At 47.8% G+C, this 25,540-nt stretch overlaps 2 protein-coding genes across 8 annotated transcripts in view; both read left to right on the forward strand.

Annotated features, from left to right (window-relative positions):
* Positions 1 to 14,477, forward strand: part of ANAPC5 (anaphase promoting complex subunit 5) — a 34,757-nt gene extending 20,280 nt beyond the window's left edge. For both annotated transcript variants that reach the window (XM_084762685.1, XM_084762686.1), the window contains exons 11-17: positions 286 to 421; positions 4,400 to 4,474; positions 7,568 to 7,689; positions 10,609 to 10,716; positions 10,791 to 10,938; positions 13,712 to 13,874; positions 14,145 to 14,477. In XM_084762685.1, the coding sequence (XP_084618811.1) occupies positions 286 to 421; positions 4,400 to 4,474; positions 7,568 to 7,689; positions 10,609 to 10,716; positions 10,791 to 10,938; positions 13,712 to 13,874; positions 14,145 to 14,356 (964 nt within the window). In that variant the 3' untranslated portion in view covers positions 14,357 to 14,477. The remainder of the gene's footprint in view (positions 1 to 285; positions 422 to 4,399; positions 4,475 to 7,567; positions 7,690 to 10,608; positions 10,717 to 10,790; positions 10,939 to 13,711; positions 13,875 to 14,144) is intronic.
* An 8,274-nt stretch (positions 14,478 to 22,751) lies between these two features.
* The window catches only part of CAMKK2 (calcium/calmodulin dependent protein kinase kinase 2), a 45,304-nt gene continuing 42,515 nt past the window's right edge, over positions 22,752 to 25,540 (forward strand). For 2 of the 6 annotated variants that reach the window (XM_084762704.1, XM_084762703.1), the window contains exon 1: positions 22,757 to 23,178. The gene's annotated coding sequence lies outside the window, so the exon portion shown is untranslated. Of the gene's footprint in view, positions 23,179 to 23,457; positions 23,480 to 25,540 lie in introns of those variants that run through there. The other 4 variants (XM_084762705.1, XM_084762702.1, XM_084762700.1 and 1 more) reach the window with 4 other exon arrangements.

Below are 25,540 nucleotides of genomic sequence, written 5' to 3' on the forward strand. Positions count from 1 at the left end.
ACCTCAGGGAACATTGAGGGTGGGAAGGTGGGGGGTGGGGTTCTGGGTGCTGAGTGCTCCCGGTTGTGACCTGCTCTGTATTCCCTGGGGGCCTGCGTACCCAGGGTACTTCTGCTCTCCTCGGCCTGAGGGCAGGAGAGCTGGCATGGGGAGGAGTTGCTTCCACACATGCAGAGCCACAAGGGTTACCTTTGTTGCGTCTCCACTGAGGATAACTTTAGAGCATGGCTCAGGGGTAGCCTGGGTCTGCTGCCTAAAGAGGAACCTGTCCCCCTCCTCACCCAGCACCATGGCACTACAACAAGCCCAGATGTTGCTGAGCATGAACAGCCTGGAGTCAGTGAATGCGGGCGTGCAGCAGAACAACACCGAGTCCTTTGCCGTCGCTCTCTGCCACCTCGCAGAGCTACATGCAGAACAGGTGGGTTGGTTGTGTTAGCTCGTGCTGTGCTGCTGTGGCAGGATTCCTGAGAGACCGACTTGAAAGGAGGCCCAGTACATCATAGCAGAGGCATGTGGTAGCCGAGGTCTCTTCACCTCATGGTCCCAACATGGCATCCAGGGTATGCCCCCACACAAATGTTTTCTTTCTTTCTTTCTTTCTTTCTTTCTTTCTTTCTTTCTTTCTTTCTTTCTTTCTTTTTCAAGATAGGGTTTCTCTGTGTAGTCTTGGCTGTCCTAAACTCCCTTTGTAGACCAGGCCGGCCTTGAACTCACAGAGATCCTCCTGCTTTTGCCTCCTGAGTGCTGGGGTTAAAGGCTGCAACACCACTACGTGGCTCCAAATGTTAGTTAAGAAGGGTGCCGCCATCTCCCTGTGGTACCACTCGTGGGCTTTTGGGGAATCTTTCACATGCAGCATAGGTGGCCTAACTAGTTTGCTTGGGGTAGGGGGGCTCTGCTTTTTTTTTCTCTAGTGCTTGAGAAAAGCACTGGGTATGCGTTGGATGGGTCTGGTTGTAGCAGGTTGCTGAAGAATGAAATCCCCACCGATCGTGGTGGCACACGCCTTTATTCCAGCACTCGGGAGGCAGAGGCAGGTGGATCTCTGTGCGTTCAAGGCCAACCTGGTCTACAAAGTGAGTCCAGGACAGCTAAGGATACACAGAGAAACCCTGTCTTCAAAAACAAAAACAAAACCAAAACAAAACAAAAAAAAGAATGAAATCCCCCGTGAGATGGTCTAAATGTGGAGTGTGCAAAGTTCATCAAACGCGGGGCTTTTTGACATCAGTGACGGAACACAAAGTTGGCTGCTTGTTTTTAGGAGTAGGCTGGGCATGGTGGCACACACCTTTAATCTTAGCACTCTGGAAGCACAGACAGGTGGATCTCTGTGAGTTTGAGGCCAACCTGGCCTACATAGTGAGTTCTAGGACAGCCAAGGGTACGTAGACAGACCCTATCTCAAAAAATCAAAACACCAAAAGGAAACTAAAGGAGAGATGGAAATTTAATGCAGCAGATGTTTGTGTGTGCCTGGAGGGAGGGTAGAGGAGGGGAGGGAAAGGGAGGGGATGATGTCCAGGCAGAACAGTGGTAAGGCATGTTGCTCTCCTTGCTCTTGGCCAGGCCTGTGCTTGCTCTTTTATATGTGTTACCTTGTAGAATATTTGGGAGCCTCATGAGCTCACAGAACAAAAATCTGAGGTCGGGGAATTTGAGTGTGTACCCACCAGTACCTGTCATTCCTGTCAGCCCATATCCAGTTGGCCTCAAAGGAGAGTAGGACTTGGGCACGGCCTTGACTTGTGTCCCACGTGGTTGTTTTTGTCAGAGGGTGAAGTCCTGATGCTGTCTTAGGAGATTTCCCTTAGCTTAACCGTCTCCTAGAAGAGAAGTCTGGGGACTCTCAGCCCTGGGCAGAACAAGCTGTGGCTTAAGCAGGCCTCCTTCATCACTGTATTGTTGATGTAATCTCAGTCTGTACAGTAAAGATCTCTGCAGTATCATCTTCAGTCTCGCCTGTGAACACAGGAAGGTTGGGCTCTGAAGGGTCCTGGGATGTGCCGCTCACCCTTTCCCAGGTCAGAGGGCAAGCCATCTGTGTTTACTGTTTTCTCCCAGGAGTCTGATACGTTCCTCTTCCATGTTTTTTCCTCCCTCTTATTGGCACTGGAGCTTCGGGTTGTGTTAATGGCAGCCTCCTTGTGTCCTTAGCTTTAGCAAGACCTTTGATTTTAGAGTATCTACCTCATGTGCTCACTGCGTGGAGGACTGTGGGAAGGCAGGCTTGTCACAGCCTCTGTTTACTCTCTTACTCCCTTTGTCTCTGTTGCACTGTGCTTTCTGAGATGGCAGGACTGGGGGAGCTGTGAGGAACCTAGTGCCTTTCTGACCCTCCTGTAATCAGAGGACAGACTAAGCCCTTTCTCTAAGGTTGTCAGCCCTTTTCTCTTCCTGCAGGGCCTCAGGTCATCTTGTACCATTCCTTTCTGAGCCTCGGAATGGCAAGTGCCACTGAGCTATTTTTAAAATGGGGGACGGGCGGACGGGCGGGGGTGGGGGGGCGGGCTGCGATGGTTGTAGTGTGTGCAAAGTTCTCTTGGTCTGGAGGTTGGACAGCCCATTTTGGTACCAGCTCAGCTCTCTGTGGCAGACAGAAACAGTGGGCAGGATCGGCCTGTAAAAATCACGGAAGAAAAATGATTTTCTGCTGTTGTAGTTCAGTGTGGTTTTTCAAATAAAAGCTCACCTGTACAATTGATCTTTCTATATAGTGCACCGCTTGGTGGAATGATTAGAGCAAGCTGAAAGCTTTTGCTAAAAAAAGACAGCACCCCATAATAATGTCTGTAAGAAAGGCATGAGTGTGGGTTCACAGAAGAACATGGATGCCAACATAGGAAAGAGAAGGACAGTGGGTCAGTGAGATGGCTCAGTGGGACAGCCGGGGTTCACATGGTGGGAGGAGGTGTCCAGCTCCCGCTGGTTGTCCTTTAACTACACAAATGTGCGGCACACACACTGAATTTTAAAATGTAAAAAAAAAAAAAAAATCAGGACAGTGAAACGATAGTTGCAGCCATTAAATTAGGCAAAAGGGCTCAAGACCTTAAAAGTACCGTTCATTTCTCTGCCTGGGAGGAAATAGTTGAGCACATATATATCCAAAGTTGTATGCATCATTGTCAATGCAACTTTTATAAAGTGGAATTAGCTAAAAATAGTTTATTTTGCCAGATGTGATGGAGTCTACCTTTTCTTCTTCTTCTTCTTCTTCTTCTTCTTCGAGATCGGGTTTCTCTGTGTAGCCTTGGCTGACCTAGGCTCACTTTGTAGATCAGGTTGGCCCCGAACTTACGGCAATTCACCTGCCTCTGCCTCCCAAGTGCTGGGATTAAAGGCGTGCACCACCATGCCCAGCTTGTTTGTTTTTGAGATGAGTCACTCTATAACTGTGACCCATCTGCCCTGGAGCTCAGCAGGTAGAACAACAAGCTGGCCTTTAACACACGTAACGCACACCCTTTGTCTTATCTCTGCCTCCCAAGAGCTGGCGCTGTGGCAGGCCTGCTGGAATTTGTCTTATTTTAAGTTTTTTTTTTTCCTCCTAGAATTTTGTTTGCCTGTTTAATTTAAAACAGTTTTTAAGCCAGGCATGGTGATACATGGTAGAGTCAGGAGGAGCAGGGAGTTCACGACCGGTCTTTACTACATATGGCCTTCTAGGCCAGCCTGGGGAACAATGACACCCTGTCATCGTCGTCGTCTTATTATTATTATTCTTTTTTTGGGGGGGGGGGTTCGAGACAGGGTTTCTCTGTGCAGCCTTGGCTGTCCTGGACTCGTTTTGTAGACCAGGTTGGCCTTGGACTCACAATGATCTTCCTGCCTCTGCCTCCCGAGTGCTGGGATTAAAGGTGTGCACCACCACACCCTGCTGACACCCTGCCTTCTTAACATGAGCTAAGTGTATAAACATTTCTTGAGGATTCTGTTCTGTGTTACATTGTGTATATCATGTACATGTGTATATATCATGGCTGTGTGTATCTGAACCAAGTTGAGTGCGAAGGTTGATAATAACCATAGCTACAGAAGATAGTTTTTATAATTAAAGTTTACATTTTGACATGAAAATAAAAATGTTTAAAATTAGCTGGGTGTGGTGGCATACACCTTTAATCCCAGCACTCGGGAGGCAGAGATAGGCAGATCTCTGTGAATTTGAAGACAGCCAAGGCTACACAGAGAAACCCTGTCTCGAAAAATATATATAATTAATTCATTAGGTCATATCGGAAAAAAGATGGCTTACTGTACCATTCCGTTCTCTGTGCCTGTTGTCTTCTAGTTTACTCCTGAGGACCAGGTGGGTCAAGTGAACCTCCTGGGTGTGTGAGCACGTATAACGTTAGCACTGCTGTGTCAGTCATGTCATGCCTCTCTCTTCTAGGGCTGTTTCCCAGCTGCTGCTGAAGTATTAAAGCACTTGAGGGAACGATTTCCACCCAACAGTCAGCATGCCCAGGTAATCTCCCTTTTTTGTGCCAATGGATTTATTTCTGAAAAAAGCGCTCTTAGTATAATGTAGTTGTTTTTTTTTTAAAGACGTGGTCAAGTGTATCAGAAGCTAGCTCCAAATCCTGCCTGCCTGAGGCTCACATTGTACTTCTGATGCTTATGCCTGCTCCTCCCAAGTGCTAGAAATGCAGTCACATGCTACCACAGCGGTTCATGGTAGGCTTGGGATGCACCAGGATAAGCATTCTCCTGTTTGAGCTACATGCCAGCTCTCAAGTGGGGCATTTTAGAGTCTCCCCTCAAAAACATAAAGCTACAAAGTACACCATTGGTCTGGGTGTGTGGTTTAATGGTACAGTGAGTACCTGCCAAGCAGCCACAGGTCCTAGCTCCATTCCTAGCACTGCAGCAAAGTGAACTGGAAGGATGCACACAGGTTATGGTGCTTACCTGTACTAAGCTTACAAACATCCAGCTCATGGCACTGGAGAGCTGGCTCAGTGGTTAAGAGCGTGTACTGTTCTCACAAGACCTGAGTTTAGTTTCTAACAGCCATGTAAGCCAGCTCACAATCATCTGTAACTACAGCTCTTCAATACTCTGCAGGCCCCTGAACCACATGCTGATATATACACACACAGAGACATTAAAAACAAAAAGACAGAAAAAAAAAACCCCAGGTGGAACTAGACGTATTTTCTCACCCCTTTTTGTTTTGTTTTAAAGATTTGTTTGTTTGTTTGTTACGCATACAGTGTTTTGACTGCATGTACACCTGTACACCAGAAGAAGGCACCAGATCTCATTATAGATGGCTGTGAGCCACCATGTGGTTGCTGGAAATTGAACTCAGGACCTTCGGAAGAACAGCCAGTGCTTTTAACCTCCGAGCTCCTGTTTTTGTTTTTGTTTTTGTTTTTGTTTTTCGAGACAGGGTTTCTCTGTGTAGCCTTGGCCATCCTGGACTCACTTTGTAGACCAGGCTGGCCTCGAACTCACAGCGATCCGCCTGCCTCTGCCTCCCGAGTGCTGGGATTAAAGGCGTGCGCCACCACGCCCGGCTCTGTTTTTGTTTTTTTAAAGACAGGGTTTCTCTCTGTAGCCCTGGTTGTCCTGGATTCACTTGTAGACCAGGCTGGCCCTGAACTCACTGAGATCCACCTGCCTCTGCCTCTGCCTCCCAAGTGCTGGGATTAAAGGCGTGCGCCACGACATCCGGCTTTTTCGCACACTTTTAATGAGAGGCAGAGACAGGCAGGTCTGTGGGTATGAAGCCAACCTGTATTTCCCAGTGAGTTTCGTGCCAACTAGGGATACATAGTGAGACCCTGTCTCAAAAAACAAACACACAAACAAACCCAAATGGCTCAGGCTAGGGATGTGCCTCATGGGATAGAGTGTGTGTCCAGCGTGCACAAAGCTTGAGTTCTGTCCCCAGCACCACATACATTGGGTGTGATGGTGGATGACTTAATCCCAGTGTCCTGGAACTTGAGGCAGGATGGGTCAAAAGTTCAAAATCATGCCTGGGATCTAAGTTCAATGAGCATCCAGAAGGCCCTGGGCTCAGTCCCCAAAACCAAACATATAACATATACACTCTCGCTCTCTCCTTCTCCCACCTCTGCCCCTCTCTCACTTCTAATCAGGTTCTAGGAAGGTAGCTCAATGGTTAAAAACACTTGTTAAACCTGTGAAGGGCCTAGGTTCAGTTTGCACCATCAGTTTAGCAGTTCACAACTGTCTGAAATACAGTTCTAGAGGATTCAAACCCTCTTCTGGCCTCTAAGCATGCTAGGCATGCACATGGGGCACATTTATATGGAAAGGCAAAACTCTCATACACATAAGCTAAAAACAAATCTTTTAGAAGTTCAAAGTTGTTGCATTTATTTTACCAGTATGGCCTAATAATATTTATTATCAGGCTTATAATTATTATTACAGCAGTATTTTCTAGCCTGTTAACAATCAATCAAGACACAGGCATCTGTTATATTTTAAAATAGCCTTAGTTAATCTGGGGCAGGACAGATATTCATCCCCTAAACGACTTCCTATAGTGGGGCAGGTGTGGGATACCTGCTAATACTTGCTAATTATCGTCATCTGGGCCAAGTCTCCATCCACGCCGGCCATGTGCTTCTCCTCCACCTAACCCATGGCTCAACCTTCTCCTCTCCTCTCCTCCTGTCTCTTCTCCTCCCAAGATTCTGTCTCTCTAAGCCCTGGAACCTTAGCTTTGCCCTGCCCAGGTGTGGTGGCCTTTTATTGGTCAAACAGGTTAGGCTCTTAGGCAAGGTACAGGTGAGTCAAGAGACAGAAAGCAGTGATTAGCATCAAAACACACCAGACTAACCGACACAAAGTCATCCAGGGCTATATGGGGAGTTTGAGGCCAGCCTGTGATACGTAGACTGTCTCAAAGTTAGAAACCAAACCTAGCCTCATTCTGTATATTGTTTAAGGATAAATACTATAAAAGTATAGGAAACAAATGGCAATGGCAGACACAAATCAAGTGCTTAGTGTGGAAAACAGGAGTGAAATAGAATTTGCTAAGAACTTCAGAATAGGCTTGAGTAAAAGTACCATCAAAGCAGAGCACAGTGTGAATTGAAAAGTAGACACGTGGGTCCAGGCAGTGGTGGTGCACACCTTTAATCCTAGCACTCGGGATCTCTGTGAGTTCGAGGCCAGCCTGATCTACAAAGCAAGTCTGGGACAGCCATGGCTATATAGAGAAACCTTGTCTTGAAAAACCAAAGAAGAAAAAGAAAAGTGGACAGCTGTCTATTTTGTGTTGTATTTGTTTGTTTGTTCTTCACAATAGTGTCTACATGGTTCAGGCTGGTTTTGAACCCTTGGTCTTCCTGCCTTAGTTTCTGAAGGGCTGGAATTACAAGTGTTTGCCACCACCAAATGTGGGCTTCTTTTTGCTTTTTAAAATTGTTTATAATATTAAATACATCAGTAAATAACCTCAAGCACATGTATGTGAATTGTTAGGGTGTTTGTTAAACAAACCAGTATACTTTGATATTGCCATTGAATAATAATGTGAATATTTTCTTTTTTGTACTTGTTTTTTTCTTATTAGTTATGGATGCTGTGTGATCAAAAAATACAGTTTGACAGAGCAATGAATGATGGCAAATTCCATTTGGCTGATTCACTTGTTACAGGAATCACAGCGCTTAATGGCATAGAAGGCGTATACAGGTAAGAAACCTGGACAGCTGTCACCACAAAACAAAACATTTGTTTAAAATCTGTGTGGTGTATGTATGTGCCCTTGAGCAAATGCCACCATACATAAGTGGCAGTCTAAGGACAACCTCAGGTGTTGGCCCCTCACCTTTGCTTGTTTCAGATAGGAGCTCTCTTGTTCACCTCTGCTTATGCCTGGCCAGCTGGCCTGAGAGCTCCTAGATCCCTGCTCCCCTTGCTCTGCTAGGATTGCAGGTGTCTGGGCCACTGTCCAGCTTCCATAGGTGCTCTGGGGATTGCAGGGGCCTGGGCCACTGTCCAGCTTCCATAGGTGCTCTGGGGATTGCAGGGGCCTGGGCCACTGTCCAGCTTCCATAGGTGCTCTGGGGATTGCAGGTGTCTGGGCCACTGTCCAGCTTCCATAGGTGCTCTGGGGATTGCAGGGGCCTGGGCCACTGTCCAGCTTCCATAGGTTCTCTGGGGATTGCAGGTGTGTGGGGCCACTGTCCAGCCTCCATAGGTGCTCTGGGGATTGTAGGTGTGTGGGGCCACTGTCCAGCCTCCATAGGTGCTCTGGGGATTGTAGGTGTGTGGGGCCACTGTCCAGCCTCCATAGGTGCTCTGGGGATTGCAGGTGCCTGGGGCCACTGTCCAGCCTCCATAGGTGCTCTGGGGATTGCAGGTGCCTGGGGCTACTGTCCAGCCTCCATAGGTGCTCTGGGGATTGCAGGTGTGTGGGCCACTGTCCAGCTTCCATAGGTGCTCTGGGGATTGCAGGTGTGTGGGCCACTGTCCAGCTTCCATAGGTGCTCTGGGGATCCAGCTCAGGACACAGGCTTGCCGTCCCGCCTTAGCAGCTTAGCCATCTCACTGGCTCCAGTTTTTTAAATTTATTTTTATTTTTATTTTTGGTTTTTCGAGACAGGATTTCTCTGTGTATCCTTAGCTATCCTGGACTCACTTTGTAGACTAGGCTGGCCTCAAACTCAAAGCGATCCACCTGCCTCTGCCTCCCAAGTGCTGGGATTAAAGGCATGTGCCACCATTCCTGGCCAGTTTTATTTTTTAAATTACTTTTATGTGTATGAGTTTTTCCCTGATGTGTGTATATGCATCATGTGAGTGCCTAGTGCCAGTGGAGGTCAGAAGAGGGTATGAGAGTCTTGGTCACTGGAGTTAGGGATGATGGTTGTAAGCTACTGTGTGGGTGCTGGGACTGCATCCATGTCCTCTGCAAGAGTAGCAAGTGCTTTTACCTGCTGAGCCGCTTCTCCAGTTTCTTTCCTGAAACAGGGTTTCTCTATGTAGCCCTGGCTGACCTGGAATGCCAAGCTGGCCTCAAATTCAGCCAAAATACTTTTTAAAGGTTTTCTATTTATTATACTTTTGCTTGTGCATTAATTAACAATTTACTTTCAGCTTTATTTGAAAAAGTCAAGTCTTTTTTTCCCCCTATTTTATTTAGGAAATAAGAAAGTAGATCATCAATAGCACCTAGGTATGGTAGCATATGCCTTAAATCTCAGCACTGGGGAGGCAGAAACAGGCAGATCTCTAGGACAACCTGGTTTACGTAGTGAGTTCCAGGACATCCAAGGCTACGTAGAAAAACCCTGTCCCAAGCAAACACAACAACAACAACAACAACAAATAGATAATTAAAATTAAGAAAATAGCCAAATGTGGTGGTGCGTGCCTTCAATCCCAGCACTCAGGAGGCAGAGGCAGATGGATCTCTGTGAGTTTGAGGCCAGCTAGTCTATAAAGTGAGTCCAGGGCAGCCAAGGCTACACAGAGGAACCCTGTCTTGAAAAACCAAAAAAAAAGAAAAAAGAAAGAAAGAAAGAAAAGAAGGGGCTGGAGAGATGGCTCAGTGGTTAAGAGCACCGCCTGCTCTTCCAAAGGTCCTGAGTTCAATTCCCAGCAACTACATGGTGGCTCACAACCATCTATAATAAGATCTGATGCCCTCTTCTGGCCTGAGGGTGTACATGCAGACAAAACACTGTATACATAATAATAAATAAATCTTAAAAAAAAAAAGAAAGAAAGAAAAGAAAAACACACACAAAAGAAAATATTTCCTAGAGATAGTAACTGAGATTCTGATAGCTATAACCCAAGACTTTAATACTTTTTTTTATTGTTTTATTTACTTATTTTTGTGTGTATATCTGTGTGAGTGTGTATGTGCCATAGTGTGCATATGGATATTAAAGATTGAATTTTAGGAATCAGTTCTTTTCTTCCATTATGTGGGTCCCAGGGATTGAACTCAGGTCCTCAGTCTTGGAGGCAAGCACTTTTGCCTGTTGAGCCTTCTTTGCTGGTCCAGTTAGACTTTTCTTGTATACATATATACATCCATGCATTGGCTGGTTGATGAGGCAGGGTCTCATGTGGCTTAGACTGGCCTGGAATTTGGTGTCCAGCTGAGGGTGCCTTTGAATGGATCCTCTTGTCTGCACTTCGCAAATGCCGGGGTCACACCTGGTGGCTGCAGCCGCTTCCTCTTCCTCCTCCTTTTCCTCCTTCTCTTCCTCCTCCTTTTCCTCCTTCTCTTCCTCCTCCTTTTCCTCCTTCTCTTCCTCCTCTTTCTCCTTGTCTTCTTCCTTTTCTTTTAACAAAAATCAGGTTTTTCCCCCTTGAGAAATTAGCAGTCTTGCAGGGCATGGTGGCGCACACCTTTAATTCCAGCCCTTGGGAGGGGAGGCAGAGACAGGTGAATCACTGTGAGTTGGAGGCCAGCCTGGTCTATAAAAGTGATTCCAGGACAGTCAGGACTGTTAACACAGAGAAACCCTGTCTTGAAAAACCTTAAAAAAAAAAAAAGTTAGCAGCCTTGCTGAGAAAATAGATTCTTGATCCCAAATGGTTATAGTTGAAATACTTGCAGACGTCTGTGTAACCATTACTATGTGATTGCTTCAGAAAAGCAGTTGTAATGCAAGCTCAGAACCAAATGACAGAGGCACACAAACTGCTGCAGAAGTTGTTGACGTACTGTCAGAAGTTAAAGAACACAGAGATGGTCATCAGGTAAGCAGTGTCGCGCGTGGGTCCCACGGGCGTGGCTGTGGGTCTTCTCATCCCACTCCCCTCTCTGTGCTCAGCGTCCTCCTGTCAGTGGCAGAGCTGTACTGGCGCTCTTCCTCCCCAACCATCGCGATGCCTGTGCTGCTGGAGGCTCTGGCCCTCTCCAAAGAATACCGGCTGCAGTACTTGGCCTCTGAAACTGTGCTCAACTTGGCTTATGCACAGGTAAGCCAGTCTGATTTTTCCTGTGGGGAAGAGAGGAACTGTGTGGATGAGGGTGTGGTGTGTGTTTGTGTGTATGGGGTGTTTGTGTGTATGTGTGTATGGGGTGTTTGTGTGTATGTGTGTATGGGGTGTTTGTGTGTATGTGTGTATGGGGTGTTTGTGTGTATGTGTGTATGGGGTGTGTGGGTGTGTGGGTGGGTGTATGTATGGTGCATATGTATGGGGTTAGTGTGTGTGTGTGTGTGTGTGTGTGTGTGTGTGTAGGCCAAAGTCAGCCTTAGCTGCCTTGCTCCTTTGGAGCTGGCCACCTGGAGCCTCCACTGGGACCCGTGCTTATCAGTAAGGCTAGGCTGGCTCACCATTGACCTCGGGGATCTTCATGTCTGCTGTCCCATCAGTGGATTGCAGACACATGTCCTGTGTCCAGCTCTTTATGTGCTTGCTTGGGGACTGAACTGAGGTCCTCTGGTTTGCATGGCTGTTAACAACAGAATCATCTTCCCAGACCTCAACCATCAGCTTCCCAAGTGCTAAAATGAACAGGCAGCCACCTCACCTTACAAGTGTTTTATGAACTCTGGCCTTGTGTGGATGATCACACACACACACACACACAAACACACAAACACCCCATACACACATACACACAAACACACACCACACCCTCATCCACACAGTCCTTGATCCACTGAGCCCTCATCTCAGCCTCCTTATATCCAGGGTTTTGTCTGAATGCCTGTTTTCAGTTTTCGTAGACATCTAAGAATGGAGTTGAATCATATGATAATTTTAATTTCTTTTAGAAACTGCTTAACTATTTTTGGCACAAATGGTGCTAAATGGTTCATAGTGGCCTTGCCATTTTTGTGTTCTGAGTACAAATGTATTAAGGGTTTCAATTTACCCAGAATTGTCAAGGCTTAAGAATTTGTCAGCCCTGGTGTAATTTTCATCACTATATTATATGTGTATGAAGTTAATTTGTATACAAACTTCATTATTTTGTTTGCTAATATCAATTATCCCAGCACTGTTTATTGAAATTTACTGAAAAGGCTTCTTTCAGATCAGGCGTGGTGGTGCACACCTCTTTTTTTATTTTTTTATTTTCCAATTTTTGGTTTTTTGAGACAGTGTTTTTCTGTGTATAGCTTTGGCTGTCCTAAAACTCATTGTAGGCCAGACTGGCTTTTGACTCAAGAGATTCCCTGCCTCTTGCCTACCAAGTGCTGGGATTAAAGGTGTGCACCAGGCCTGGAGAGATCGTTCAGTGATTAAGAGCACTGACTGCTCTTCCAGAGGTCCTGAGTTCATCCCAGCAACCACATGGTGACTCACAACCATCTATAATGTGATCTGATGCCCTCTTTTGGCCTGTGGGTGTACATGCAGGCAGAACACTGTATACATAATAATAAATAAATAATTTAAAAATCCATTTAAAAAATAAATAAGGCAGAGGCAGGCAGATCTCTGTGAGTTCGAGGCTAACCTGGTCTACAGAGCAAGTTGCAGGACAGCTAGAGAGAAATCCTGTTTTTGAAAAACCAAAAAAATTAAATAAATAAATAAATAAATAAATGTGTGCACCACAAAGCCTGTCCTAGACTCGCTTTGTAGACCAGGCTGGCCTCAAAATAACAGAAATCCACCTGCTTCTGCCTCCCGAGGGCTGGGATTAAAGGCGTGTGCCACCACGCCCAGCTCCCCACATGTTTATTCGTGTTTCAGTAGTGCCACATTTCGTATACATTATTTTTAAGATCAGGTCTCTGCAGCCCAGGCTAGCCTCAAACACACGCACTCCTGCCTCTGCCTCCCTAGTACTGGGCTGCATGTACATCATCAGGTCTATCCCTGTGATGTTTAGATTACTTAACTGTATAGTTCCTCTCCTCCCTGTGCTGCTGGGGATCAAAATAGGAAGTAAGCGTCATTACAGGCTTCTACACATGCCTGTCATTAAAATCTTTTTGTGAGGCTGGAGAGGTGGCTCAGAGATTAAGAGCATTGACTAGTTTTCCAAAGGACCTGAGTTCAATTCCCAGCAACCACATGATGGCTCACAATCATCTGTAATGTGAACTAATGCCTTCTTCTGTCATGCAGGTGCACATGCAGGCAAAGCACTTTATATATAATAAATAAATCTTTTTTAAAAATCCTTTTGTAAAGACCTGGGCTAGGTGGGGGCTGGAGAGATGGCTCAGTGGTTAAGAGCACTGGTTGCTCTTCTGAGGACCCGAGTTTGATCCCCAACACCCACATGATAGCTCACACCTGTCTGTAACAGTTCCAGGGGATCTGCCACCCTCACACAGACATACATGCAGGCAAGACACCAATGCGCATTAAATAAATAGCTTGGTTTTTTTTTTTAAGAGCTGGCCTAGGTGGTATGTATCTATAATCTCATCACTCGGGAGACAGAGATTAGAGAACTGCTGTGTGTATGAGGCCAACCTAGGCTACATAGTTTCAGTCCAGCCTAAGACCTTGTCATAAGTAAAACAAAACCCAAGTAAAACAATACAAAAAAGAAGTAAGACAAGGCTTTCCACAGTACAAATGACCACTTTCTACTAGATTTGTTGAAATCCTACTGCTGTGTGCCTGTATTCTCTGGGAATGTGTTGTGCAGGGTGAGATAGCCTGTGCCATGGAGAAGATATGCCAGAGATAACCATTCAGGAGAAAACCCCAGAACCCAAACCTGTCTTGTTAGTGGGCACAGGACTCTGTTGTGTACAGTGATCTGCCATTTCTTTTTCAGCTCATCCTTGGAATCCCAGAGCAGGCCTTAACCCTTCTTCACATGGCCATTGAGCCCATCCTGGCGGATGGGGCTATCCTGGACAAAGGGCGTGCCATGTTCTTAGTGTCCAAGTGCCAAGTGGCTTCAGCAGCTTCCTATGACCCAGTGAAGAGAGCAGAAGGTAGGGCTGCTGCATGAAGGCTTGCACGTGGTCGCTCCGGCTGCTGCGGCTCGCCAGCCCAGGCATTCGGGTGGTTTTTTTGTTTTGTTTTGTTTTTGTTTTTAATTTAAAACAAAAAGAAGCGAGGCAAAGCCTTCCATGGTACGGTGGGTTGCTTGTCGCTTTTGTTATTTCATATTTTAAAATGTGGAGAGTGTAAGCATCTCTGGTATATGCAGCAGGTTTTAAGAGCCGTGAGGTGTTCGGTGCTAACCCCCCACCCCCTTTCAGCTCTGGAGGCCGCCATCGAGAACCTGAATGAAGCCAAGAACTACTTCGCCAAAGTTGACTGTAGAGAGCGCATCAGAGATGTTGCGTACTTCCAGGCCCGGCTGTACCATGCCCTGGGCAAGACCCAGGAGAGGAACCGGTGTGCCATGCTCTTCCGGCAGCTGCATCAGGAGTTGCCCTCGCATGGGGTGCCCTTGATTAACCATCTCTAGAGACACTCCCCACTTGCTGGTACATGGAGTATCCAGCACAGTTTGGGCTTGTTCGTGTCCCAGCTGTACTTAAATGGCGGGTCATAACATGCTATCTTGTCAATAAACTGTTCTTCTCTGAGGTGCCTTTTTTCTGTGTTGAATTGTTAGTATCTTTATAAGAACTGTGTATATCCTCTAAGAACTGTGTGTATCCTCTTAAGAAATAAGCCTACAGCAGGACTGATGCCTCAGGCCTTTAATGCCAGCACTTGTGTGAGGTAGAAGCAGGCTGATCTCTTCTAGGCCAGGCTATTCTGCGTATGGAGTTCAAGGCACGCCAGTGCTACACAGTGAGACCCAACCCCACTTTCAAAAAGTAAAATTAAAAGCTGGGGAGATGGCATGTGTGAGGGCCAAAGTTTTAATTTCCAGATCCTACATAAAAGTGGGAGAGGGCCTGGAGAGTTGGCTCAGAGGTTAAGAGTACCGGCTGCTCTTCCAAAGGTCCTGAGTTCAATTCCCAGCAACCACATGATGGCTCACAGCCATCTGTAATGAGATCTGGTTCCCTCTTCTGGCATACAGGTATACATGCAGGCAGAATAATATATACATAATAAATCTTTTTTTTTTTTTTAAAGATTTACTTATTATGTATACAGCGCCACCATGTGGTTGCTGGAAATTGAACTCAGGATCTCTGGAAGAGCAGTTGGTGCTTTTAACCTCTGAGCCATCTCTCCAGCCCCCAAGTAAATACATCTTTTTTTTTTTTTAAGTGGGGGAGGCATGGGAGCCGCCGACTATCCCAGCACTCAGGAGGCAGAGGTGAGGTTGCCCAAGCAAGCTAGCTAGCAGGAGTAGCTAGCCGAATCAGTGGGCTCGGAATTCAGCCAGAGAACCTGAGGCTGTCAAGTGGAGTGATGGGGGGTTGGGGGGGGAGGACACCTAGCCTCAATCTCTGCCTCACCTTTCCCAGTGTGCACACAGGCACCTGTGTCCTCATACCTGTGTGCCCACGAGATTGCATTGTGAAAGAATATTTAGGGTGTTATCACACAGATTGGACATTCCTGTTCATCCCCTAGACACAAAAAAGATGGAAGGAGAAGCTGGGTGTGGTGGCGCACGCCTTTAGTCCCAGCACTCCGGGAGGCAGAGGCAGGCGGATCACTGTGAGTTCGAGGCCATCCTGGTCTACAAAGTGAGTCCAGGACAGCCAAGGCTATACAGAGAAACCCTGTCTTGAAAACAAACAAAAAAAGATGGAAGGAGAAAACCGACCCTACATAGTTGTCCTCTGACTGCCATGCATGTGCCTACATGTTCCAACACATGTCATGCACATATTTCTAATAAAAAGGTTTACTGGTTTGTTATGGGTCTTGTGTGCTTTTTCCAGTACTGGGGATCCAACCTAGGGCCTTGTACATGCTAGACAAGTGCTGTGCCACCAAGTTCCAGCCCCAGCCTGGCAGAGTTTACTTCCAAAGCTTCCCTTTCTGTCAGCCAGAACGGCTTCTTAGGTGCTTGTTCATAAGCACGTGTCAGCCACTCCCTGCTGGGAGATAAAAAGGAGAAGAAGGTATGTTTACTTATTTATTTTATAGTATTAAGACCGAAAGAATATTTGTTAGTTTTTGTTGTTGTTGTGCATGCATATGCTTTTCTATATATAAACGAGAAGTTAGGATAAATTGAGTCTAGGAATGCAGGAGGTGATTATAAGGGAAAGGCTCTGAGGCTTGGAGGGGCCTATAAGCTCTCCCCAAGCACACATATATGTCAACACTACCGTTAAGTAGAGTCCGGCGTCGCTGTGTTTTCATGAGTTTCTCCTCCTCCACACAGGCAAATGCCTGTTTCAAGGCCAGAGCAGCCAGCGCCTGAACAGCCCTTCTGAAGCCACAAGGAACCAGCCAAATTTTGCAGCTTCTGTCATTGGCTCCTTCTCTGTTAAATTTAAACTTCCTAATGAGAAACAGTTTCTCTCTGAAGCAGTGAAAAACAACTTCATCCGCCAGGGAGTGTTTGCTGGCCAAAGACAGCTGCTCTGGAGACCGGCTCGCGGTAGAAGCAGAGACAGGAATTGGAGTGTTGGTGTTTTAAAATCTTTCCTTTAATTTCTCTGGAGGTTGTAGTTGTTGAAGTGAAATCATAATAATGGCTGTGTAGTTAGAAGAAAAAAAAAAACTCTTGCAGCAAGAAACTAGGATGACTTGACTTTCCTTTATGTTTTTTGTTTGGTTTTTCTCAGACACTGTAGCCCAGGCTGACCTCAAACGTGGGTCTTCCTCCCTCAGCCTCCCTGCAGTCCTAGGTGAACAGGTGTGTGCCGCTGCTGATACCTGCCCATGGGGGTGGGAAGACAGAGCTAGGGGTGACCGAGCGACTCACGCACGCTGAGTACGTGTTCGACCACTGAGCTACACCCCCAGCCCTTGTTACATTTATTGTATTAGCTGGACTCCTGGTGCATCATCATAAATCCCCACGCTGTCAAGAGGGACCAGGACTGACTGGAAGGTGGAGTGCCACGTGAAAAATAAAAACAAGAGGTTTCTGATAGAAATGTTTCTGGCCCTAGGCTGTAGTGCCACTACTGAGTGTGGCACATGAGGATTGGAACCTAATGTCCAGCATCCTATCTCCTATGAGAAAGATAAAAATGAGCCAGGGTGGTGGCATACACCTTTAATCCCAGCACTTGGGAGGCAGAGGCAGGCGGGTCGCTGTGAGTTCCAGGACAGCCTGGTCTACAAGGTGAGTCCAGGACAGCCAAGGCTACACAGAGAAGTCTTGTCTCTAAAATAAAACATAAAAATGGGAGGCAACAACAGAGCTTTGTTTTTGTTTTTGTTTTTTCTTTTGAGACCTTTGCTGGCCTAGAATTTACTGTGTGGACTAGGCTGGCCTCAAACTGACAGAAAGATCTACCTGCCTCTGCCTCCAGAGTGCTGGGATTAAGTCAGTGCACCCCCAAGTACTGAGGCCCTTCTGAGCACAGAGCCACCTATCCGGCAAGGAAGCTGTCCCGGTCCTGAATCCAAAGCTAGGCAGCAGCGTGGTGTTCCCCGCTGTCAGTGACAGCCTCCCAGGCTGCTCTTCAGGAGGAGATAGGTCGAATGGAAAGTGGAAATAGCAGAGTGACCCCAAAACACAGATACCTGCATGATGGCTAACCAGCTTTCTACAATTTTTCCTAATGGAGTGTGTGGTGGGAGAAGGAAACTGATAATTATGGAATGGCATGCTTCCAGGTGATTTCACGCTAAAGGTCTCAGAACGGATTAAATGGAAAAGAGGTCTGGTGAGACGGGTATTAAAGGTTTGTAGTCACTGAGTATTTGGGTCTATCCCAGTGGGCAGTCCAGCCAGCAGAGTCAGTGGGGTGCTTCCTGACTTGGAGGAGAATAGGTAACATTTACAGAGTGGCCTGTTGTGGATGCTGTACACGAATGCTCACGTTTCTATGGCTAAAGAGATGGCTCGGTGATTACGAGCTCTTGGTATTCTTCCGGAGGACCCAAGTTCATTTTCCAGTATCCCCATCGTTGGACCACTCACAGTTGCATTGTACTACAGCTCCAGGGGATATAGGCTGTCTTTTAGACAACTGCACACATGTGATGCAAACACATGAAAACAAATAATTTTATTTTAAACCAACCATATATTTCACCTTCACAGCAGTCTTTTTTTTTTTTTTTTTTTTTTTTGTTTTTTGTTTTGGTTTTGGTTTTTCGAAGACAGGGTCTCTCTGGGGTAACCTTGCCTGTCCTGGACTGGCTTTGTAGACCAGGCTGTCCTTGAACTCACAGCGATCTGCCTGCCTCTGCCTCCCGAGTGCTGGCATTAAAGGCGTGCGCCACCAAGCCTGGCTCACAGTAGTCTTAAAGAAAGACTGGAAAATAGTGTGATTTCAGCTTAACAGATGATGTTGGGACATAGGGAGGTGAGGTCCCTTGCCCAAGGTCATACAGCTAGCAGGTTGTAGAATTGGGAACCTAATGTTCTCTGTATTACCCAGACCCCAGTGTTTTGAAAGATCCTGTGATGTTTCTGTGAACAGTTTCCTACGTGTTGACTAATAATGCCCTTTATCTATAGCCAGCATGTACCAGACACCACTAAAATTTTACACACCTTCTTCAACACTTGAAGCACAGTACCCTCCCCATTTTAGCAATGAGGAAACCAAGTCCTGAGTGTGGCCTGGCCCAGCCCTGTCAGAAGAAAGATTGAGACCGTGGGATGACGGGCCCCTACAGCTCTCGCTCTTCCTCTGTCCCCAGGGGGTCTTTGCCTTCACCTGTGTGCTTGGACTGTATCTACTTGTTTTGAGTATTCAGTGGTGTTTGATGTTTTTCTTCTTGCAAATGTGTACAGGGACAGATGAAGAGCTCTGTCATAAACCCTGACATATTTTACGATGCCATTTGTGTCGAGGACTTAGAAACCTATTCATCTCACTGCCTGTAGCTTTTTAAGGCCTCTCTTAGCTGTGGTTCTGTCAAAGACAACCTGATAAATCAAGTTCCCTGGTGATACGAATCCTACTGTCTTGTTCTAGATGCTCAGGCCTACGCAGCAGAACATTCCAGTGAACAACACAAGTGGAACACAGGCTAGCTCAGGAAGGAGGGGCAAAGCCTTGAAAGGACGTCGTGAAGCCATCTACGTGGGAGAGAAAATAATAAAGTCTTAGATTTCTGTTCCTTCCTCCCTCCACAGGGCTTAAGTTTTCCTTAAAAGAAAAAAAAAATTTTTTTTTTTGGATGCTGTGTTTACTTATTTTCCTGGCAATCTGTGTTGTCAGGACAACAAGATCTGTTTGCCTAGAATAGGATTTTCTGTCGTTCTTGGAGGGGGAGATGAAAACGCAAAGCTACCTCATGTTTTTGTATCTCTTAAGAAGATGGTTTCTTTGTGTGGGATGGCTCCTAGCAGGAGAGGAGCTGAATGGCAGTGACGGGCAATTACAGTGCTCTGCACTTTGTTCTAATTTGCTTTAATAAGAAAGGCACACAAATTGATGGGATTTTTAGCACTGTGCTAAGTATACTGGTAGTTAAGTTAGCATCAGTGAGCACTTGGGTGCTAGGTACTGAGCTAATATCTTCACACACATTATTGTATTGAAACTCCAGGCCAAGTCTGTGTGCTCAGTACAGTTACCGTCTCTATCTGACAGCTGGTGAAAAAACAAACTGGGAGAGATCGAGCCACTGGCCCAAGCTTACAGAGCTGGTAAGTAGTGGATGTGAGACTTGAGTGAGGTCCAAGTCATCCCAGAGTCACCGCCTTTCAACCTGTATGCTGAGTTACGCAAATGGCAGGTCAAAACCAGTGGGTGGTGCTCAGAGCGTACAGCTTAGCCGTGAAGTGTAAACGTGAGCAAGACCCTTCGTTTGATTCCCCGGCACCACATAACGAGAGCGAACATCTTCAGTGAAGAGGGCAAGAATAAAGATGGTTGGCTGAGCACAAGTAATCTAGGCGCCCAGGGAGGTCAGAAGAGGGAGTCAGAGCTTCTGGAACTGGGCTTACAAGGGGTTGTGAGCTGCCATGTGGGTGTTGGGAGTTGAACCCCGGTCCTCTTAACTGCTGAGACATCTTTCCAGCCCATGCACGGGCATTTTTAACTTTTCTTTGGTATTTATGTTTACACTGAGTTTCTGCCTGTGTTATCTACAGTGTTATAATAAAACACAGGCAACTTACTAAAACATGACATAGTCATACAGAATTGTGTATTTTAGCAAATGATGAGAAAGAACACCAGGGTCTATTTTGGTTACCTTAGGAAAGCAGGGTTGTTCATAGAATATATATATATATTCTGTGTGTGTGTGTGGTGTTGTTGTTGTTGTTGTTTTTCCTGAGACAGGGTTTCTCTGTGTAGTCTTGGCTGTCCTAGACTCACTTTGTAGACCAGGCTGGCCTCTGAGTGCTGAGATTAAAGGCGTGCACCACCATGCCCGGAGATATATATATATATATATATATTTTTTTTTTTTTTAAATGGCCTGAACCGGTGAGCTTATTGGACTGACTTAGAGAAGTAAGGGTGACCTTGAAACAGCTGCATCACTTCAAAGTGTCCCCTCCTTATGCATAATGACTTCAGGGAAGCTACTTCATGGAGTGCCTCCTAAATGACAACACACAGGGAAATGTATGAAAATCACCCTTTGACATTTATAAATAAAGTTAAAAAATATTTATTTTATATATATGAACACTCTGTCTTCATGCACACCAGAAGAAGGAATCATTCTCCACCCATTATAGATGGTATTGAGCCACCATGTGGTTGCTGGGAATCGAACTTAGGACCTCTGGAAGAGCAGCCAGTGCTCTCAACTGCTGAGCCATCTCTCCAGCCCCCTATAAATAAAGTTTTATTAGGACACTGCCACACCCATTGATTTATTATTGTCTGTGGCTGCTAAATAGCAGAGTTGAGTCATCGCTGTTGAGAGTCTGAAATGTTGACCTTATGGTCTTTTACAGAAGTTTGCCAACCCTTACATTATTGTTATGACCCCAAAGCCTACACACACACACACACACACACACACACACACACACACTAACTAGCCCTAATACAGATGTGTGGTGAGGGAACCATGCAACACAGAAAAATACAGAAACATGTACCCACTACTGTTGTCAGCAATTTTTTTTCTCAGTCATTTATAGAGGAAACAAAACAAGTATTATAACATCTCCCTACACTACCTGTCTGCTTTTCTACCTTTAATTCCTTATTTCCTTCCTTTATATTATTGTTGTCTTTTTTGAAACATGCTCTAAATAGTCCTGGTTGTCCTTATGTAGACCAGGTTGGCCTTGAACTCCTGGAGATCCTCCTGTCTCTGCCTCTCAAGTGCTGGGATTAAAGGTGCATGTGCCACCACGCCTGACCCACCTTCCTTTATTTTTATTTTCATGTGTAGGAGTGTTTTACCCAAATGTATTTCTGTTTACCACATGCACGCACTACCTGGGAAGGCCAGGAGAGGGCGTCAGATCCCCTAGAACTGGAGTTACGCCCCTCGGCGCTGGGAATCAAACCTAGGTCCTCTCAAGAGCAGCTGGTGCTCTTAACAACTGAGCCATCTCTCCAGCCCCGTTTCTTTATTTTTATACCAAGCTAGCACCTCCCACATGCTAGGCAAGCACTCTACCCCTTTAGCTGCCTGCTTCCTTCTTGGTGTCAGACTGTCATGAATCTAAAATGAACCAGTTCTTAGGACTTTTACATCTTTTGCATAAGCATGTGTCCATAAGCGTACATCGTGTGGGCATCACAGAGCATGCTGCTACCCTCTTGAAAGCATAGCAGCTGTGCTTGCCTCTGCACCAACCCTTCACAGGAACCAGGCTATTGTCAGACCTTCCACAAGGGAGCACAGAGAGTCATTAGACCTTCACCTGAGATTACAGCTTCTGGTGCCCACCCCCAACAGCACGTGGCCCTGGGAGATGCCAGGACGTATAGGAGGGGGAGGTAAAGGAAGGAGACACTCTACCTATGAAGCGTTTGGCAAGTCACCATCCCTGCTGGAGATGAGTAAACCCAGTAAAATAAACTCATTGCTTCACCAAGCTAGGCTTGGACGGAATTGTGTCTTTGCTCTGTTGTTGGCGCCCTATTTTGGGTGAATAGACATTTTGTTCACGTCTCCCCAGGAAGTCACTCGAGAGCGGGGCTAAAAGTATACCACACAGACTGCGCATGATACTGTATTCTGCAGCTTGCTCTCTCACTCTACACGTTTTTTGTGCTTTTTTTTCGTGTGGGTACAAATAGATCTAACACAGTCCTTTTAGCTATTGTGTAGTATTCCACTACATCTCGCTCTACTTGCTGTTACTAGCAAATGAATGCGAGCGCGTGTGAGCAATACTGGAGGTGGCTCTAAGCAGAATGCTCATTGAGGTTATTTGTCTGGTCCTTGAAATTGTTAAGTGCTCCTGTAACCTGGGAATATTGGAATGCTTTACTAAGGAGGGCTAGAAACAGGCCCAGTTGACAAAGAGCTTTGACTCCTTGGTGAACTTGATGTCTCAACTTTGATTCCCTTTTGGCAGCTGGCAGGGACAGACCGACAGCCACTGGTGAACATCCAAGTCTGAGTTCACTGACCCCCCACCTCCAAGGCCACCGGGTCAGCGAGCCCTTGAAATACCATTTTCCTTCCCTTGTTACCCAACTGGGACGACTTAAACAAGCTTAAGGCTGCGGAAGTGTCTGGCCAGCCTTGTGGGGAGATCTAGAACTTCACTGGGCGGTTCAGAGTGATGCATTTTAGGGCGAGCCTACAGCAGTGGTCAGTGGGGAGGCGGCTGCGGAAAGGGCTTCCCCATAATGGGCGTTGCCCCGAAATCCAGGGAGGGAACCGCCAGACTGGCTCCTGGGTTTTCCCCCATCGCCTTTGGGGAACTTCTCTGCGCTCAGAAACAAAGCGGCGTGGAACAGCTGACAGGAACCCAGACCCACTCACAAACTTGGGGCCTGTGCGCCCCTGCGCGGGCCTGGGTTCGCTTCCTGCCGCTGGCCACCTCCCCCCCCCCCCCCCCCGTCCCCCGCCACTTCGCCTCCGCCCCGCCGCTACTTAAGTCTCCGCGGGACCCGGCGCGCGGCCGAGACTGCGGCGGGCACGCGCTCTCCACGCCGGGTCCGTGGCCAATCAGCTCGGAGCCCGAGGCGCCGCCGCGCGCGAGCCGAAGCCCGGGCGGCTCCTCCCGCGGAGAGCCGAACCGGACCGAGCGGAGCCGAGCCAAGCCGAGCCGGGGGCGCAGAGCGCGGGAGGCGGCGGCGCGGAGCCCAGGTGAGCTGGCCCGAGGCGGACCCGGCTGAGGGAGGGACGCAACCACCCCTCTGGGGCTCCGGGTCCCGGACTCGCGCGGGGCCCGCAGACACAGCCCATAGGCGGGCCTCGAGGGGACCCCACGTGTGCCGCCCCGCGCCCCGCCACGTGGAGGGCTGCGCCCCCTTTCCCTGGGCCTCCGGAACCGGGCGGGGCTCGGGCTCGGGCGGCAGGGGCGGGCCTGGAGTTCCGCACCGAGGTCGGCGGCCCGGGGCGGTCCCCGGTCCCTGCGACGGCCTAGGCCACCCCTGACGCTTGACAGGTGCGGAACCTGAGCGCGCGGGAGCGTCCCACCCCCGCAGGCTGCAGGGCACGGGGCGACCTCGGTCCTGGGGTCTTAGCCCCGAGTCTGCCCTCTGACCACCTGGTCCTCAGAGGCCGCCTTGATCCTTTTGACCTAAATTTACCTCGGCTGCAGCGCGGTGCATGTAGAGGAGTGCATGCCCCGGTCCCCCTGGTTCATCCCTGGGGCTGGTGCCCCGGTATTACCCAGTCTTTGCTAAGGTTCTCCCCACCCCCTGGCTGCCCAGTTTGGGAAACGGGGTGTTTTCACAGTTCTGCCAGCCTCCTCCCGGGCTGCTCTCACTTGGAAATGAAGAGGTGGCACTTTGCAGAGGGATAGAGCTGGGGGTTGAGGACGTCTCAGGTGCCATGGCCAGAGAAGCAGCCTCCGGATCTGGGGTGGGGGGTGGGGGGTGGGTCATGCCGCGCGTTCATTACCCTGGATGTAACTTTTACCTTCCCCAGCCTCCTCTGTCGCTTCCCTCAGTCCTGGAGTAGAAACTTCACGTGCCCTGGGGGCATTGACGATGTCTTTTACGCCTCCTCCCAGTTCTGCCCCCACAGGACTGATAGGAGGATTGCTCTCTGTCACCCGCTGCTCCTTCCTTTGTTCTTTAGAAGTGGCAGCGGCTGCCACTGTTCCCAAGCCACCCTACAAAATGGATTGTGTATAGGTGTTCAAAAGCACCTTCTGTTCCACATATTCTGCTGCTTTTTTCCTCCCTTTTTGTTTTTTGAGACAGGGTTGTTTCTCTGTAACAGCCCTGGCTGTCCTAGACGTGCTTTGTAGGCCAGGCTGGCCTCGAACTCGCAGAGATCCGCCTGCCTCTGCCTCCCAAGTGCTGGCATTAAAGGCGTGCGCCACCACGCTGGCTATTCTGCTGCTCTTAACCAGTTCATCAGTGCCATTATTTGATGAGTCTCTACCTTTGATAATCGTGGTTACTTTTTTCATCCATGCTGTGTGGATAGAACCCAGAGCCTCTACCACTGAACCACGCTCCCCGCTCCTCGTTAACGTTTATTGAGTTCTTGCTGTGTGGCAAATGCCGTTATATTGTCTGCATTGTCTCATTTATTCTTATCTAAACCCTATGGGGGAGTTTTGGCCGCTGTGGTTGATGGCAGTTCCTAACACTTTTTTCTGTATTGAAAGGCCTGGGGGGTGGGGTTAGTTAACTTAAACAGGATGGGACAATGCAAGGTTTCCCTTACCTTGTGGGGAGCGCAGGCCTGTTTACTAGGCAGTGTATGGGGACACAGAGGTCCTGCTGTCCTGTCAGGACTCAGTCTTGTCTTTCCCTCCAAGTGGTTAGTGGGCTAAGAACTCTATGGTGGTTGTCACAGGCGGTCTCACCCTCCTGGTGAGCATTTGGAAACGTGTGGGAGTGACTTTTGGTTTGTCAAAGTGAGACTGAGCACTCTTGGTGTTTAGGGGACAGGAGCTAGGGAATGCCAAATGTCCTGCAAAAACGTCCCTTCCCTAAATGTCCCTTCCCTAAATGGCTGTAGGGAGGCGTTGAGAAATGCCGTAAGCCTCAAGTGCTATGGAAGTGAAGAGATAGCCTCAGGGCGCCGTTTCTGGAGAAATCTGTTCTGATGGGAGTGAACCCCAGAGGCTTCCTGGAGGAGGTATCTTTTTGTGCCAAGCCTTCGAGGACCGGATGGAAATCAGAGGGCATAGGATGGAAGGCAGCTCCACAGAGGGACTGTGGATTGGCGTGGACAGGGGCTAGTGCTGTTCTCTCTAGGAAGAGACAGCTGGCTGGGGCAGGGCAGACTTCCTGCTCAGACTTTAACACGGACCACCAGTTACCCTCGCCTTACCAGAATCTTTTCCTTGACATGCCTCCTTGTGGTGGCTCTAGAGCCCTGTGCATCTTGTCCCTTCCCGCCATCCTGGGCATTTGGACAGGAGCTGTTTCACATTTCTCTTTCTAGAGTCCTTGAACGAGTGGGCAAGAGAGTCCCAAGGTGGCTCCATGCAGGTGGCTCTCAGGCTGCAGTGCTGCCTCCAATCACACCTAGGCTTCTTCCTTGG

This window comes from Acomys minous (assembly GCF_964271855.1).
Source record: "Acomys minous genome assembly, chromosome: 16".
Classification (NCBI taxonomy): Eukaryota; Metazoa; Chordata; class Mammalia; order Rodentia; family Muridae; genus Acomys; species Acomys minous.